Genomic DNA, 14502 nt, shown 5'->3' on the forward strand with positions numbered 1-14502 from the left:
TTTTAATTAGCATTTAGTTGCAGATTCATGGCAATCACTGACCTCTAGGATAACCTTTGAAAAAGATTGCATTAAATAGAAAAATTGATTTGGAAAATAATAGAGGAGTCTATCCTTCCTCTAGCGAGTCATGCTAGACTAGTCAAGGTATGGAAGCCAGTTCACAGCATGGGGATAATTAGATTTAAGGGTGAAAATGCTATATCACACTTACAGACAATGAATTATAGTTCTGCCTTCTCCTTCTTCACATTCTTCTTGCCACTTTTCAACCTGAAGAATTAACTTCAGGAACGACCGTTTGGAGCCTGGCACATCCCTGTGAGATGCCCATCCCAAATACTGGAACTGCTGTACCATCAGGTAGCCTTCCTGAGGCTGATGAGAATAAACAACATCAACAATCACAAGTAACCATTATAGAAAATCCAAAAGTTTCAGCAGAGTAATAGCTTTATTAAGACCACTTTGGAAGCTTCAAGGTAAGCAAGCATTCACAGTTTTAATCAGGCTGAGTGTAAAACAAAACAAAAATGCAATTGGAAAAAGGATGTTGTAGGGTGTTAAGATGATATTGGGGGGAAATGTTTGTGGAAACTTAGCTAGGTGAGGCCACATTGGGTGAAAAAATATATCAGGTTGCACCAAGGGCACAGGCCAGAGAAGCATGATTGCTCAGCTGTTGATTCCCACAAAGGCATGTTAGAATGACCCATAGTTTCAGCATCAAAGTATATGCTAAACTCTACAATCCCCCATATGTCTAGGTAATAATCATGAGTTTAGCAAAGTTATCTACTGCTTTGTGTGACTACTATAAATATGTACAGGTATTTCTCATGGAGGGGAGATGACATAAAAATAAAATAAACAGAAGGATGTGAAAACAATCTGGATTAGAAAATGGTGGTTTGGAAAGAATCTGAGAACTTTTAAAATGCTCATCGTGAAATAAATGAATATTTGTTTGCACCACTTTGTTTAATAAAATGCACCACTTTACCACTCACAAATTAATTGTTATTTACTATTGGTAAACCTTAAAAAAAATCCATGGTGCCTTTAGTGTATATTACAGTGCAATTTAATTGCACCATGGTGCAAATGAAGACTTTTCAAACTATTTTGAAAACCCATAGCTAGTTGTGTGTATTTTTAAAAGCATGTATTACTTAGTGTTGAAATAAATAAACATGACTCCCGTGTTAACGATTAACATATTGCTTACCCTTGTTAAATTGCATATCCTGAAAATTCTGTTTATTACATCACAATCCATTGAGCAAGACATGCATTCCACCTGGATGGGGCCATATCTCAGCAATCCTTCCTCTGGCCAATACTGTGGACAGCCCTGCATGATATTTAATAGGTAAAATTAAATTATAGCTAGCATTGCACATGTATTTTGTGTTAAGAAATCAATGCTTGATTGCACAACTGCAAGACAGACATTACTGTATTGCTCCAGCTTTGCAGGATGAGGCAATGTAATTACCTCAGACCTTGCTGAAGGAGCCAAGAGTTCCCCATATTTGGTTAACATGGTACCCATTGGGGAGGAAGGTATAGATCAATACAGTTAGAAACACTATTAGCTGCCACCAGGGCCTGTTTGGGGTTACAAAGATTATTTAAGTGACTAGTATTAGTTTGCAGTGCTAGTTACTTTGATGTGTGTTGTATTCTATGATTATAAGTGGATCTAGAATTGTAGAGTACATGCAGGCCTTATTAACCTAGTATAAAGTGGTACATTCCAGGAAAATTTTACCACCTGATTACATCTTCTTCTAGATCACCCTTCCTCAATATACTGCCCTGCAGATGTTGTTGGATTTCAAGTCACATCAGCCCCAGCCAAGATTGGCATAGATGATGGACCCTGTAGTCCAAAACATTGGAGCGTTCCAGTTTGGGGATCAGTGGTTTACAGTGTCTCACTAACTGTAAACCACAGTTTTACAGTTTTACAGATTACCATTAAGAACTTACCTGTGATAAATCAACTTCATTTAACATCACAAGAGAGGTACAGCCATAGTCGTATACTAATCGCCAAAAATCTTTCACAGTGTTTGGTAGAGGGTGCTGTGTGACAATGAAAGCAGCAGGTTGTCTGTAGCTCTGCATTTTTGAAAAGGAAAAGTAGTAAACAAAAGAGGAATTGCAATCAGAAACAATCATGCCCTCCCCAGCACATAGAGCATGCTCAACATTATATATGAAAACAAGATAAATCACCTCACAAACCTCAATATATTTTCTTGAAAGTCAGCCTTTACTTACTTCATTAGAATTAATTTCCAAGAAAGTGCAAATTGTATCAACCTTGGGCTCTGAGCCCCACAGGTTGTTTAGGTTAAGGGGGAATTTGTTAAGACATCCATGAAACTACCTAAAAGTACAACAAAACAATGCCTTGGGCTCTTTGTAGATGTAGAAGGAAGCTAAGGTTGTAAATACAGCCAGAGTTTGTAACATAAATTAATTATAATGAATAACAAAGAGAGAAAGGGAGTTTAAGTTTTATATCAAAATCTCCCAAATTAGGAAACTTATTTAGACATTCTATTGTATTTATATATAACTGTTTGGGGAACTGGAGAAAGGCTTTAAATATAGGAAGAGAACACAGGGCTATCTCGCTCACTTTGTCTACAGTGATGTCTGGCAGTGATTCTCCAGGGCTTCTGACAGGAGTGTGAGCCTTATCTGGTGACTGAACCTGGAAGCATTTTCATGCAGATTATATGCTCTACCATGGCACTATGAACCTTCCCCACTGGACACATGTATTGGCATACAAACAAACTAAACTTTGCATGTACAGATGGTAGCAGCTATGCAGGATGTTGAACTGAGTATTATTTCTCCACTGTTCTGCTTGCTAATCCATTATTTCTCCTGGGACTGCACTCATTAGCAAAAGACAAATTGCTAGAACTGGCTGCAAATTAACATACAAATCATGGAAGTCCTTCTAGAGTTTTCTTTCGTGAATTTTCAATTTCAACAAGCTACTGAAAGCATGAAAAACTCGGATTGGAAAGTCAAGAGAACCACCACTGTGCAACCCATTTTACCAAACACTGCAAGAAAGCCAACAATAGTTCTTTAACTAGCAATATTTCTTTTAACTAGCTTTAAGTAGCAATTATTATTTTCAGCTTTACGACCCATCATTTCAAGGCATGTTACATAGACAAAGGAAACGGTTCTTACGTCCATAAGGGCAGCATTGATATAGTTGCTGCTCTCTCCATCAATAGTAATTAAGAAAGGCAGACATCTGTCAGGTGGCAGCATATCCATAAAGCGGTTCTTGTCATGATTCCTTGGCAGGCATGCTATGCTGCAGTCTTCAGCTTGCAGCCGAGGAGTCACTGAATTCAGGGTCTAGAGGGCAGAGGAAATCTTTGGTACAATATAGCTCACCCCACACCAGAACAGATTCGTGAATAGATTTCGGCACCAAATAGCATTGCTAGGTGGGACTGCTATGAGACAAGCAAAGGGCTTGCCTTCCTTGAGTGGTAATGCACTTCAGCCATGACAGAGAGTGAAAATGAATGATCTGCATTGGTTCTCAATCTGCATTCCGCCCAAAACGAAGAAAAGAAAGCATTGTGTGAAATACATGCAAAGTGTTCCACACCTATTTAAAATGCAGAATCACCCCTGGCAGGCCGAAGGTCACTGCTGTTCAAACAAATTGGCAGCCTGTGGCAATTACAATCAGACAATTGTACTCCACATTTATAGATGACTTTGTAAAGCACATAATGAAAGAACTAGGTTATACATTAGGCTCAATGCAAGGAGGTGGCCAAAGGTTGTGAATCTGATATACAAACTGGGAGAAATTATATATAACTAGAAGCAAAAAAGATTTTTTTAAAATGCTGGTATATAAAAGCTACCAGCAACTGAAAATACCTGAAATTCATCTTTGAGATGTGAAGAGTTTGTCTGAGAGTCTATTCTAATCATATCAAAATATGCAGCTTTGAATTCACAGACAGGGATGGCAGTTTCACCACATAAGCAGGCTTCCAAAATTGCATCATGAATAAAGATATACTGCTCCTGCCAAAGAAGGAACAGAAGAATAGTCTAGCAATATTTTTTTTAAAGTCACAAAATCTCTTTTAGATACCTTCTCACTAGGAATCTTATTCAAGGAAGCTTAACTCAATCCATTTTTTATACTGCTTAAGCGCCTTAAGTACAGTCCATTCCTTAACTAGGATTCACTTAATCAGGGCGATTTCCTGAGAATGGCAAATTTTTAAATCTAGAAATAGCAAAGGCATCAGTAATTTGCTGAAGTCAGAGATTTAATGTTTTTTGGGGGGAGGTGTTTCCATTTTTATGTTTCTGCCAGCCGACCAAATTTGCTTGTTACTGGAAACAGCATTAAAAATACATAGCTCTGGATAAATGCTCTGAACATTTCCACATGCCAATAACTATCAGCAGGGATATACACACAAACCATTCTGGTTCAGCTGTATAATATTTAAAACCTCTTTCATGCCCACCTTCCCATTAGTACTCTGGCCTGAACCAGTTGCTCATTCTTGCTTAATGGCGTGTCCTGTGTTATTTCTAGGACACTCAGGCAAAACACATCCAAGAAGGGAACTGGGACCCCCATTATTAAGAGTGGAGAAGCACTGTACCTCAGTCTGTACCATATTGATGCGGCGTGAGCGTAATGCTTTGACACAATTGTAGATGTCCACAACACCTTCTCTTTCTGCCATGTCTAGCATTATGTCAATTACAATGTAACAGCCAGTTCTTCCAGCTCCAGCACTGGAACGATTCAGAAAAGGGTTTACAGAGTATTTCCGCACTTAAAATCACAACTCCCCCTAACAAATTAAAAACCCTAGTCATTATATAGGCACACATTCTATTCTAATGTGTGCTTGTGTGGTTTCATTCACTTGCATTTCCAGAAGAAGTTGAGATAGTCAACAGAATCCCCCCCCCCCCATCTATCCAAACCATATTCATACCTCAATGTAGCTGAAAACTTTAGAAAACATAAAATAGAAACTGACTGAGTAGGACAATCAGGAAGCCTGGACATTGGGCAATAGTATCATTAAGCTACGTCTGCTAAAGTGACAGTTGAGAAAGAATAAACCAAGTTGAGAAAAGTAAACAAAGACTGAATCACACAATGTCACACTAAGACAACTTCACAGGAGATGACACAGTTCATGCACACATTGAGAAGTTATAGAAAGTGCATCTACCTCTTCTCTACACACCTGCAATGCACAACAATAGGCCCGGCACTAGGAGGATTGGAGAGTTTAACACGGCGTATGAATGAAAGAAGGCCTGTTGCATTGTAAGGAACACCGTGATCTGGCCAGCCAGTAAAGTGGAACTGTTTAACTTCACGGATTTCATTGTAACCTCTCTGTCGAAATCGAAAAACAAAAAGCAGACAATATTTTTTGTTCATCTGATGGATTAGGGATCAGGGAAGACATTCAAATCAAAATATTGAATTTTGAGACAAGCACAACATCTACCAGAATCAATAAACATTTTTGTTAGTATTCTAAGCCAAAAATGTGACAACTGTTGCTTAAAATGGGACTTCTGCAATTGAATTTATGTGCGACTATAAATATAATCTGTCAGTTGATCTTTATCAGCTTTCTTCATAAACCCAATATAATATTGAATGCGGCACTATTTTCTCTTGAAAATTGTACATTTACAGTGCCAATGCTGCATGTATTATAAAATTACAACAGCATATGAAAAGGCTTTCCCAAGAAGCTAAGCATGAAACACATGTGCTAGCATGGAAGTAAAGACGACAGTGCATAACTGTTCATAAGGAAAGCAGTCCTGAGGAGTTAAAGACTTAACTGAAATAGTACATAAATGACAAAACTACATTAGAAATGCATGAAGCTTTACACTAGAGTAACTGACCTGGCCTCATCACAGAGCTACAAGGTACTTCATGGAAGACAGAATGATGATTAAAATAAATGCTCCAAAATAAAAAGTGAAAATAAAACAAATGCAGGTGAATAATACGCAACTTGCGTAATGATGGAAATAAAAAGTAGTGAGGATTGTAAACTTCCACAGTCCCCTTCCCTTCCTCTTCTCTGTTGCACCAACAAGGAGATCAGAAGCATATGCTTCCATTTCTAAAACCAGCTAATTTCCCCATTAAATCCAAACTTTAGGAGTTGTGGTTTCTTTGAACTCTAGTGCAAACAAGCTAGGATCAAACCATAGTTTCAGACTCTGATTTGTTCATTAACTTAAGTTTAAACAAACTACAGTTCATCAAGTTCAGACTTTAAAGCCTTTGATCATGATTAGTTCTGAGTGAAACAAAATACAATCACTGGTTGGGATTCAACACTAAGCCAAGTGTCATAGTTACTGGTCTTACTCGCTGCATGCAGCCAAGGAATGAATCAACAAATGAAACTCATTATGCATTACTATAAGGGACTAGTAAAAAATCCATAATACAGCTTAGATAACAAAATGCTTACATTTGGTTTAACCAAAGTATAATGTAAGTAAAAAAGGTAAAGGACCCCTGGATGGTTAAGTACAAAGACAATTATTGGGTGCGGTGCTCATTTTGCTTTTCAGGCAAAGGGAGCTGGCATTTGTCCACAGACAGTTTTCCAGGTCATGTGGCCAGCATGACTAAACCACTACTGGCGCATGGAGCACCGTGACAAGTGCCAGACTGCAAGGAAATGCCGTTTACCTTCCCGCCACAGCAGTACCTATTTATCTGCTTGTACTGATATATTTTAGAACTGCTAGGTTGGCAGAAGCTAGGACAGAGCAACAGGAGCTCACCCTTTCACGCGGATTTGAACTGCCAACCTTCTATCGGCAAGCCCAAGAGGCTCAGTGGTTTAGACCACAGCACCACCCACATAATAGTATTACATTTTGTGAGCTGTTCTGGGGGCCTTTTTTGCCCCAAAGTTAGCATAGAAATAAATTGGAACATAACAACATAATGTAACCTGGTGGCAAAATAGTTTGAGACATATTTTAAAGAGAAGATAGGCAAAATGAATTCATATGAGGATAAAGAAGTCAACACGTGAGTTGTTAATGGATGTAGATAAGGGATTGTAAGGGACAGAAGTATTGGCAGGACAATCATATGGCATAGATGATCATAGCACCAACTTGCATACATTTTGTATACATAATAGTTTTAAATATACTTACCCTTTCAAGGGTAAATGTCCTGACCACATATTCAGCCAGCGGTTCTACTTCCACACAAGTAACTTTGAAGTCCCCATACACTTCAGTGTCATCAGGCCAATACTTGTAGCATTTAACCTGCAAGGAAAGTTTTGAAAAATCTCCAAACCAAGGAAGGCAAATGCACACAAAAATGTTCAATGTCTTATTAATCCTGCCTAGTAATACAATAATATATATGCCATTACATGAATGAAATAGCCAATGAAGATGCTTCAAAAATAAAGGAATCAAGTTTTAGGGGGTGATCCTATAGCAAGATCTCCTGGGGTGAGTAGCTTAGGATGCAGCAGATTTCCAGCTCAGTAGGCTGATGCCTGGTTCAACTGGAGCTAAATTCCCAATCCCAGTTGAGCCAAGCATAATCTCATCCTGGGGTAGGAGCAGAGAGGGAGGACTTAGATTGGGTACTAAGACCATGTAGCTCAGTCACCTGACCTTGCAACTCAGTATAAAAGGCTATCTTACAGGCTTGTTTTCCCTCTGCTAGACTTAAGCAAGGAAGAGCAGAGCAGCAGCAGCAGAAGTCCTGCAACTGAATGGAGTTTGGATCTGGTACAACCTTACTCTGGTTTAAATTCTGCTTGTTTGCATTTTACACCGGCTTTTTTTGAAGATAGTATTGCTCCCTTACTCTAATCAAGCATTCTTTTTTTCTTTTTTTAACCCTGGCTACATCAGATGTTACCTTTTATTCTTTAAAAAGGAACAGTGTTTACCTACGTATTTCATTTTTTCACAATCATTTTTTTTTCTGTTTTCAGAACCACTTCTCCATTTTTTCTAACTTACACCATCAAATGTCCATCTTTTATTTGTATGTCATTACAATAAGCAGAGAAAGGCTGAAATACAGTTTAGGGTCTTCAGGAAGAGTATAGCCCAATGGTATATAATCACAAAGTCTTTAGCAAACTGGTCAGATAGTGTTGGACTTGGAGCTACACCCAATTCTCTTTATTAATCCAATACTTTATCATTTGTGCACTTCAAGACATGCTATAGTTGATTAATGCTTTGTTCAACAAGTTCATGGGGGGGGAATGATATTGTGGTTTCTTGCCCCATATACGCTTATCTCATCTCTAGGCCCTTGGTGTGCTTATATATAGGTGTACACATAATGTGACTCAATCTAAATCACATGATTGATATACAACATATATCAATCAAGAAATTGGGGATATGTGTGCTGGATTTTAAGCACACAAGTCCTTTGACATGTTAGACACATATGAATAAGGGAGAACAAGTTCAGTAGGGTTCCTGGCTCTCATCTAGGGAGGTGGTAATCTGCTCTGGCATCTTTTATTTCAAATTCTGGTTCCTTTATTTCAAAAGCACTGATTTCAATTTTCATTAGCAAAACATTTACAGTGTTCAATGTGTTTCCTAAGGTTTCAGCACTTTCTAAGGTACTACTTACCCGTCCAACCTCAACTAAATTTGTAACCATAACAATACACGCAGATTGCTCCTGCCATATCATTCTCCAGAAATCGTACACCGTTTCATGGACTGGACCTGAAAAGAAAATGCTCTTAAATAAATGTAAAGTAACTACCAAGCCACTGATCTCTAAAATACCTGCCAGTTATTTCCTTAGGTATGAAGGACTCCAGTAATCCTCCCCGGACCACTGCACATTTATAACTTATATTTCATTAGTGCTTAAGTGTCTCACTTAAACCAGATTATTAGGCATTAAGACTCTTCAACTTGGCATTATGCAAGAAAACACTGAAGTACTAAAAATCAGTAGTTTTAATATGGGGTTCATTAGCACATGAAAAGTCATCTTATCATAGTCTTTACGGAAAACTCTATTTGTCCTGCTCTCCTGCTGTCATTTTATTACAGACAACAGAACCTCATGGTCTGTCCACGATAGAACTTTGCAGTTAATTAAAATCCAGCCATCCTGTTCCCCCATAGGATGAATTTCATTGGCAGTGGCCCCTTAAGTTTCAGTCTAGTACCTTAACTTAATAAGCCCTGCTTCGATTCTAATTCTAATAAATTTATATCCCCTTCTTAAATTAATGTAGGGTAACACCATCAATGACTACTAGTCAGGACAGGTTCAAGACAGTGTATAACTGAAAAATAGCTGCTAGGAAGCAGCAGCAGGCAAGGATTATTGTACCCATGTCCTCTATGTGTGCTTTCTCTAGACACTGAATTGGCCACTGTGGGAAATAGGATGTTGGACAAGACTGGCCTTTGGTCCATTTCTGCAGGGCTATTTTATGTTCTAAGGAAAAGACAGCACTAAATAAAATAAAAATGGTTAGCTAGTACATTAGGCCTAAACTAAGCAACAAAGAAGTCAGAAACAGCACCTGTGCTTACATTTTGAACATAGCTAGAGTTGTTGTGGGTTTTTGTTGTGGGTTTCACCCTCACGAGTAAATGACAAGCAAATGGATCTTTACAGACACTTTGCTATGCAATTCTTAAGCCGATCAAACAGCTGCATCTCTATTTTGTTACTTGTACCTACAGTGGACTATAGTAAACATTTTACAGCAAGCATTAGGTGCAACTATATTAGATGAAACTTAACCAACAGTATTTAATAGTACTTAATTTTATATAGCTCACACAATTATAATCTGAGATGCTAAATTACTTAAAATACTTAGGCTCCATTTTAGTTAGCTATTATTTTCAAGGTTCTCCTATTGTAAAATGGGTTCCATGGGTTCAGCTAAGCACTGAAGAGATAGAAATCTCTTCAAGCTTAATGGGGCAAAATTCACTGCAGTAATGGTTAATGCTTCATTATATTCTCCAGAAATGATAACCTTAAATTAATTATGGCCCAAATTATTAATAAGAGTTTTTGCTATGACAAGGGAGACACTTCAGATAAGGCAGAAGCCTTGCTTCTTTGAGGCAAATTATCTTTCTTTCATGATTATTCTGCCTGGTTGTAACTATTACCGAGTTGATATAGGTGTAAAAAACAAAAACGAAAAACAAGGATCCATGACTCCAATAGAGAGCCCCACATTCACTGCAACTAGAGAAGGGGTTTGTCCTGAAAATAAACCAAACTGTTCAAATGTACCAATTGAAACACTCAAACAAGCAACCCTCCACCCCTCTCGCCAAACTACCCCCCCACACTTTGGCACAAGGGGTAACATGAAGCAGAAGGCTCCTAATCCAACAGGAGAAACCTTGTGGTGTCTCTTTTTTGCTGTACAAAGCATTGTTGCTAGCCAGGGGTCATGCGGCAGCCTTTCTCCAGGTCAGGTTTTTGTGACATGAAGGAGGAGTAGGGTTAGGAGTAGAAGAATGCTCTCACAACCTGCCACACAATGGCTGGAGTAACCCTTCAGATACTATCCAAAATGACAGATACTCTGGCAAACTCTTACCTTGGGTTGCGATGTAGTGACTTGGCCTTTGGTATCCCTGAAAAAGCAAAATAAGTTGATTTCTACAATGGACTATTATTAGCTTTGAAAGTAGAATCCAGTAGGGAAAATGAAGGCACACCCAAGACACTTGTAGGCATCCTTTTCAACATATGGTAGTCGTAGCTGGTCAGCTATATCGCCTAGTTTTAACTATTATTATTTTTTTGTAAAAAAAACTTCCAAGTAAAGTGCTGGAAGAGAAATGAAGTCCAATTGGTTTCAAATGGTTTCATTTCTGAGTGAATGTGCTTAAGACTGGATGGAAATTTCATATAACCTAATACAACATGTACTTTACGTAATATTAGATCAATGCTTCCTAATAGGTGTCATGTGAAACTGGATCTCTGCTAGTATTAGTTCAGTGTTGAAACTATACACTTTGCCTTCACTTTTTATAACTGAAATAGTTCTGTTTGCTGCTCCATATAATAAGCCAAGAAACAATCACACTTAATTAGCAAAAACTAACTTCCATTATGAATGCGCAAAAAATATTAGAGCCATAAATAACAAGCAGAACAGCTGAATGTTAGAGCTGGACAATGTGTATGTGTGCACAAATTCAAAATCTACATGCAATGTTGTAAAAATACTTTGTGCAGTTATATAAACCAAATTTTAGAATTAAAACAAATTGTGTGCATATATAATACTTTATATAAAGACATGTATATACACATGCACATATAGTACTACTGATTTTTTTCTACGCTATCATTTTCAAGCATTGGAGAGAGCTCCACACTATTCAGTGTATTAAAACTACAAAAAAGCAATAATAACCAGAACCCATGGAAATTATTTCCAAGTGCCATTTTTTGTTAATAGTATGGCACAGCATTGTAAGAAGAAGTAAGCAATTTAGTAGTGCTGGCTTGCAAGGAAAAGTACCTATATCCCCTTGTATACAAATGTGAGATATGAGCCTTATATGCAGTGCTAAAGCTCCTGTAAACACCTTCTCCTCCAATGTTCCCTCAATAATTATTATGTATTATCCTTGTTCTTAAAAATACTTCTGGAGGAAACAACTTTGTGTAATTTTCCTCATATAAAACACATTCTACTGAATTGCTTGAGCTGGGAAATTTCTGCTATGAAATGAACACCCAAAGAGAACTTGATATTCAAATAGATTATATGCTTATGTATTTATTTTAGTGCACAATTTAAAATTTTGTTGTAATAAATTAATTAGTTCCGTTTTGTATATGCTTGTAAAATAACATTTATGTTGCCTTAGAAAGAATTGTGTCTCTCTGCATTTAACCAAGAACCTGTGATGGTTTTAATAAGAGGACTTCATGCAAAGGTCCCTAAAAATTAGAGTGAGTTGCATGTGCTAGGCCAATGACTTCCATTTTAGAGAACAATACTTCTGCAAATTTATCAGCAAAGCCACAAATTTTATATTGACACTTCTCAACAACAAACTGCTGAGTCATTTCCTACTAAGGCATACCACATTCATGGGTCTTAACATTTGTTGTATTGGATTTAGTCATGCTTATATTTAATAGATCTCCACTGTGACTGAGGCTAAAATCTGAACCCTATTTGCCTGGGAGTAAGCCCCACCAAATTCAACAAGACTTACTTCTGAGTAGGCATGGTGCGGGTTGCACTATAAATTGCCCAATCTCCAATTTTCACCTAGTTTCAGTGAAATCATATCCAAACCCTTCCCCCCTTATTTCCATTTGTTTTTCTTGAATAGATATATATTTTGTGTCTCCAAAACATGTCCATACTTGTCCAAGACATAATCTCTGGTGGAATCATGAAGCACACATTATGAGTTGTGTGAACACCCAGAACAAAAGGTGTGGGGGCAGGAGAAAGAAAAAAAGGAGAGAAACTCCTTGTGCTAATGGGACAACGTCAGTGGATACAACCTATGTCTCTAAATATATATGTTTGTGTATATACTATATGTACCATTACTGAATTGTCCCCAGCCCATAAGAAAAATGATCATGACTGGACTCCCTTTAACAAAAGGAGACAATTCACCACCATCAAGAACCCCTTTCGTATCATAACCAGGTGTCTTCAGAAGCAGCACTATACACCAAACTATCCAGCTTCTCACATGAAAATGGAATGCAAAATAAAAGCTACTGACCAAAGCAAACAAAAATAATACTCAAGCAAAATGCGATTTTTCTTTAACAGATAAGGTCAGCTGGTTTAGCTGATGGTTTTCATGACTGCACTATAGGACTATCTAACTTTTAAAATACAGGTACAAACATAAATTATTAACACAAAGGAACATTTAAAAGACCAGATATATAAATGGGATTAATTAAATGAGGCATGCACATATATCTAGTAATAAAAATTAGAAGAGTAACACAACTGAGAATGTTTGCTATATTAAATAGTCATAACAGGATGCTGTTATTCACATATAGTGGTACTTACATCCCTGTACAGCCAAATCTACAGCCCAAATCAAAGTCAGATGTGAAAGAAAGCACAACAATGTCAGTGAGTACTAGGACGGAGAACAAGGAAAAGTGTACATTTTGTTCTTAATTGGGGGGGGGGGAAGCTGTCATTCAGTTTGTAGGAATTGCATGCAAAAAAGTTTCACAGAGAGAAGCTGGAAAGAAAAAGACCAAGCTGTATCATCTACTTACATCAATGTAATTAGCATTAATGTAGTCCGAAGAAGGATCATCTTCCACAGGTTGTAATATCACTCTGGAGTGGTCATCTGTAAATATATTGTGTGAGTCAAAACTTGTCCAGAACAAATGTACAATAGGTGTGGATGGATGTAGACAATGATAGAAGGGACTGGACTAGCAGATATTAGCATCTAACAAAACAGACATTTTAGTGGATGCCTTTAATCCAGGGATTGCCTACATGAATCCCTACAGATGTTTCAGGAGAAAGTCCTGACAATAGACCATGCTGGCTGGTGGAGTCCAGAAACATCTGGAGGGCCCGATATTGACTACTCTGGTGTTTAAACTTTAACCTGAGCAGAAGCAACACACTTCTTTTTTTAGGAGTTCCACTGAAATATGTGTATATGCAATGGATGATGATAAGTAGGGGCATATATAGCTGTCTTATAATAATAATAATAATAATAATTTATTATTTATACCCCGCCCATCTGGCTGAGTTTCCCCAGCCACTCTGGGCGGCTCCCAATCAGTATTAAAAACAATACAGCATTACATATTAAAAACATCCCTGAACAGGGCTGCCTTAAGATGTCTTCTGAACGTCAGGTAATTCTTTATCTCTTTGACATCTGATGGGAGGGCGTTCCACAGGGCGGGCGCCACTACCGAGAAGGCCCTCTGTCTGGTTCCCTGTAACCTCACTTCTCGCAATGAGGGAACCGCCAGAAGGCCCTCGGCGCTGGATCTCAGTGTCCGGGCTGAACGATGGGGGTGGAGACGCTCCTTCAGGTATACAGGACCGAGGCCGTTTAGGGCTTTAAAGGTCAGCACCAACACTTTGAATTGTGCTCGGAAACGTACTGGGAGCCAATGCAGATCTCTCAGAACCGGTGTTATGTGGTCCCGGCGGCCACTCCCAGTCACCAGTCTAGCTGCCGCATTCTGGATTAATTGCAGTTTCCGGGTCACCTTCAAAGGTAGCCCCACGTAGAGCGCATTGCAGTAGTCCAAGCGTGAGATAACTAGAGCATGCACCACTCTGGCGAGACAGTCCGCGGGGAGGTAGGGTCTTAGCCTGCGTACCAGGTGGAGCTGGTAGACAGCTGCCCTGGACACAGAGTTAATCTGCGCCTCCA

General features: G+C 38.4%; 1 protein-coding gene across 14 annotated transcripts in view; it reads right to left on the reverse strand.

Moving 5' to 3' along the window:
* PTPRK (protein tyrosine phosphatase receptor type K) overlaps nucleotides 1-14502 on the reverse strand; it is a 341149-nt gene that overhangs the window by 6639 nt on the left and 320008 nt on the right. For 6 of the 14 annotated variants that reach the window (XM_081856118.1, XM_081856124.1, XM_081856119.1 and 3 more), the window contains 12 exons: nucleotides 13367-13443; nucleotides 13149-13166; nucleotides 10677-10713; nucleotides 8717-8814; nucleotides 7252-7368; nucleotides 5271-5440; nucleotides 4686-4821; nucleotides 3940-4089; nucleotides 3226-3399; nucleotides 1996-2127; nucleotides 1229-1354; nucleotides 215-378 (listed from right to left, as the gene is read on the reverse strand). In XM_081856118.1, the coding sequence (XP_081712244.1) occupies nucleotides 215-378; nucleotides 1229-1354; nucleotides 1996-2127; nucleotides 3226-3399; nucleotides 3940-4089; nucleotides 4686-4821; nucleotides 5271-5440; nucleotides 7252-7368; nucleotides 8717-8814; nucleotides 10677-10713; nucleotides 13149-13166; nucleotides 13367-13443 (1399 nt within the window). The remainder of the gene's footprint in view (nucleotides 1-214; nucleotides 379-1228; nucleotides 1355-1995; nucleotides 2128-3225; nucleotides 3400-3939; nucleotides 4090-4685; nucleotides 4822-5270; nucleotides 5441-7251; nucleotides 7369-8716; nucleotides 8815-10676; nucleotides 10714-13148; nucleotides 13167-13366; nucleotides 13444-14502) is intronic. The other 8 variants (XM_081856122.1, XM_081856125.1, XM_081856120.1 and 5 more) reach the window with 3 other exon arrangements.

Source organism: Podarcis erhardii (assembly GCF_964252035.2).
Source record: "Podarcis erhardii genome assembly, chromosome: 3".
Lineage (NCBI taxonomy): Eukaryota > Metazoa > Chordata > Lepidosauria > Squamata > Lacertidae > Podarcis > Podarcis erhardii.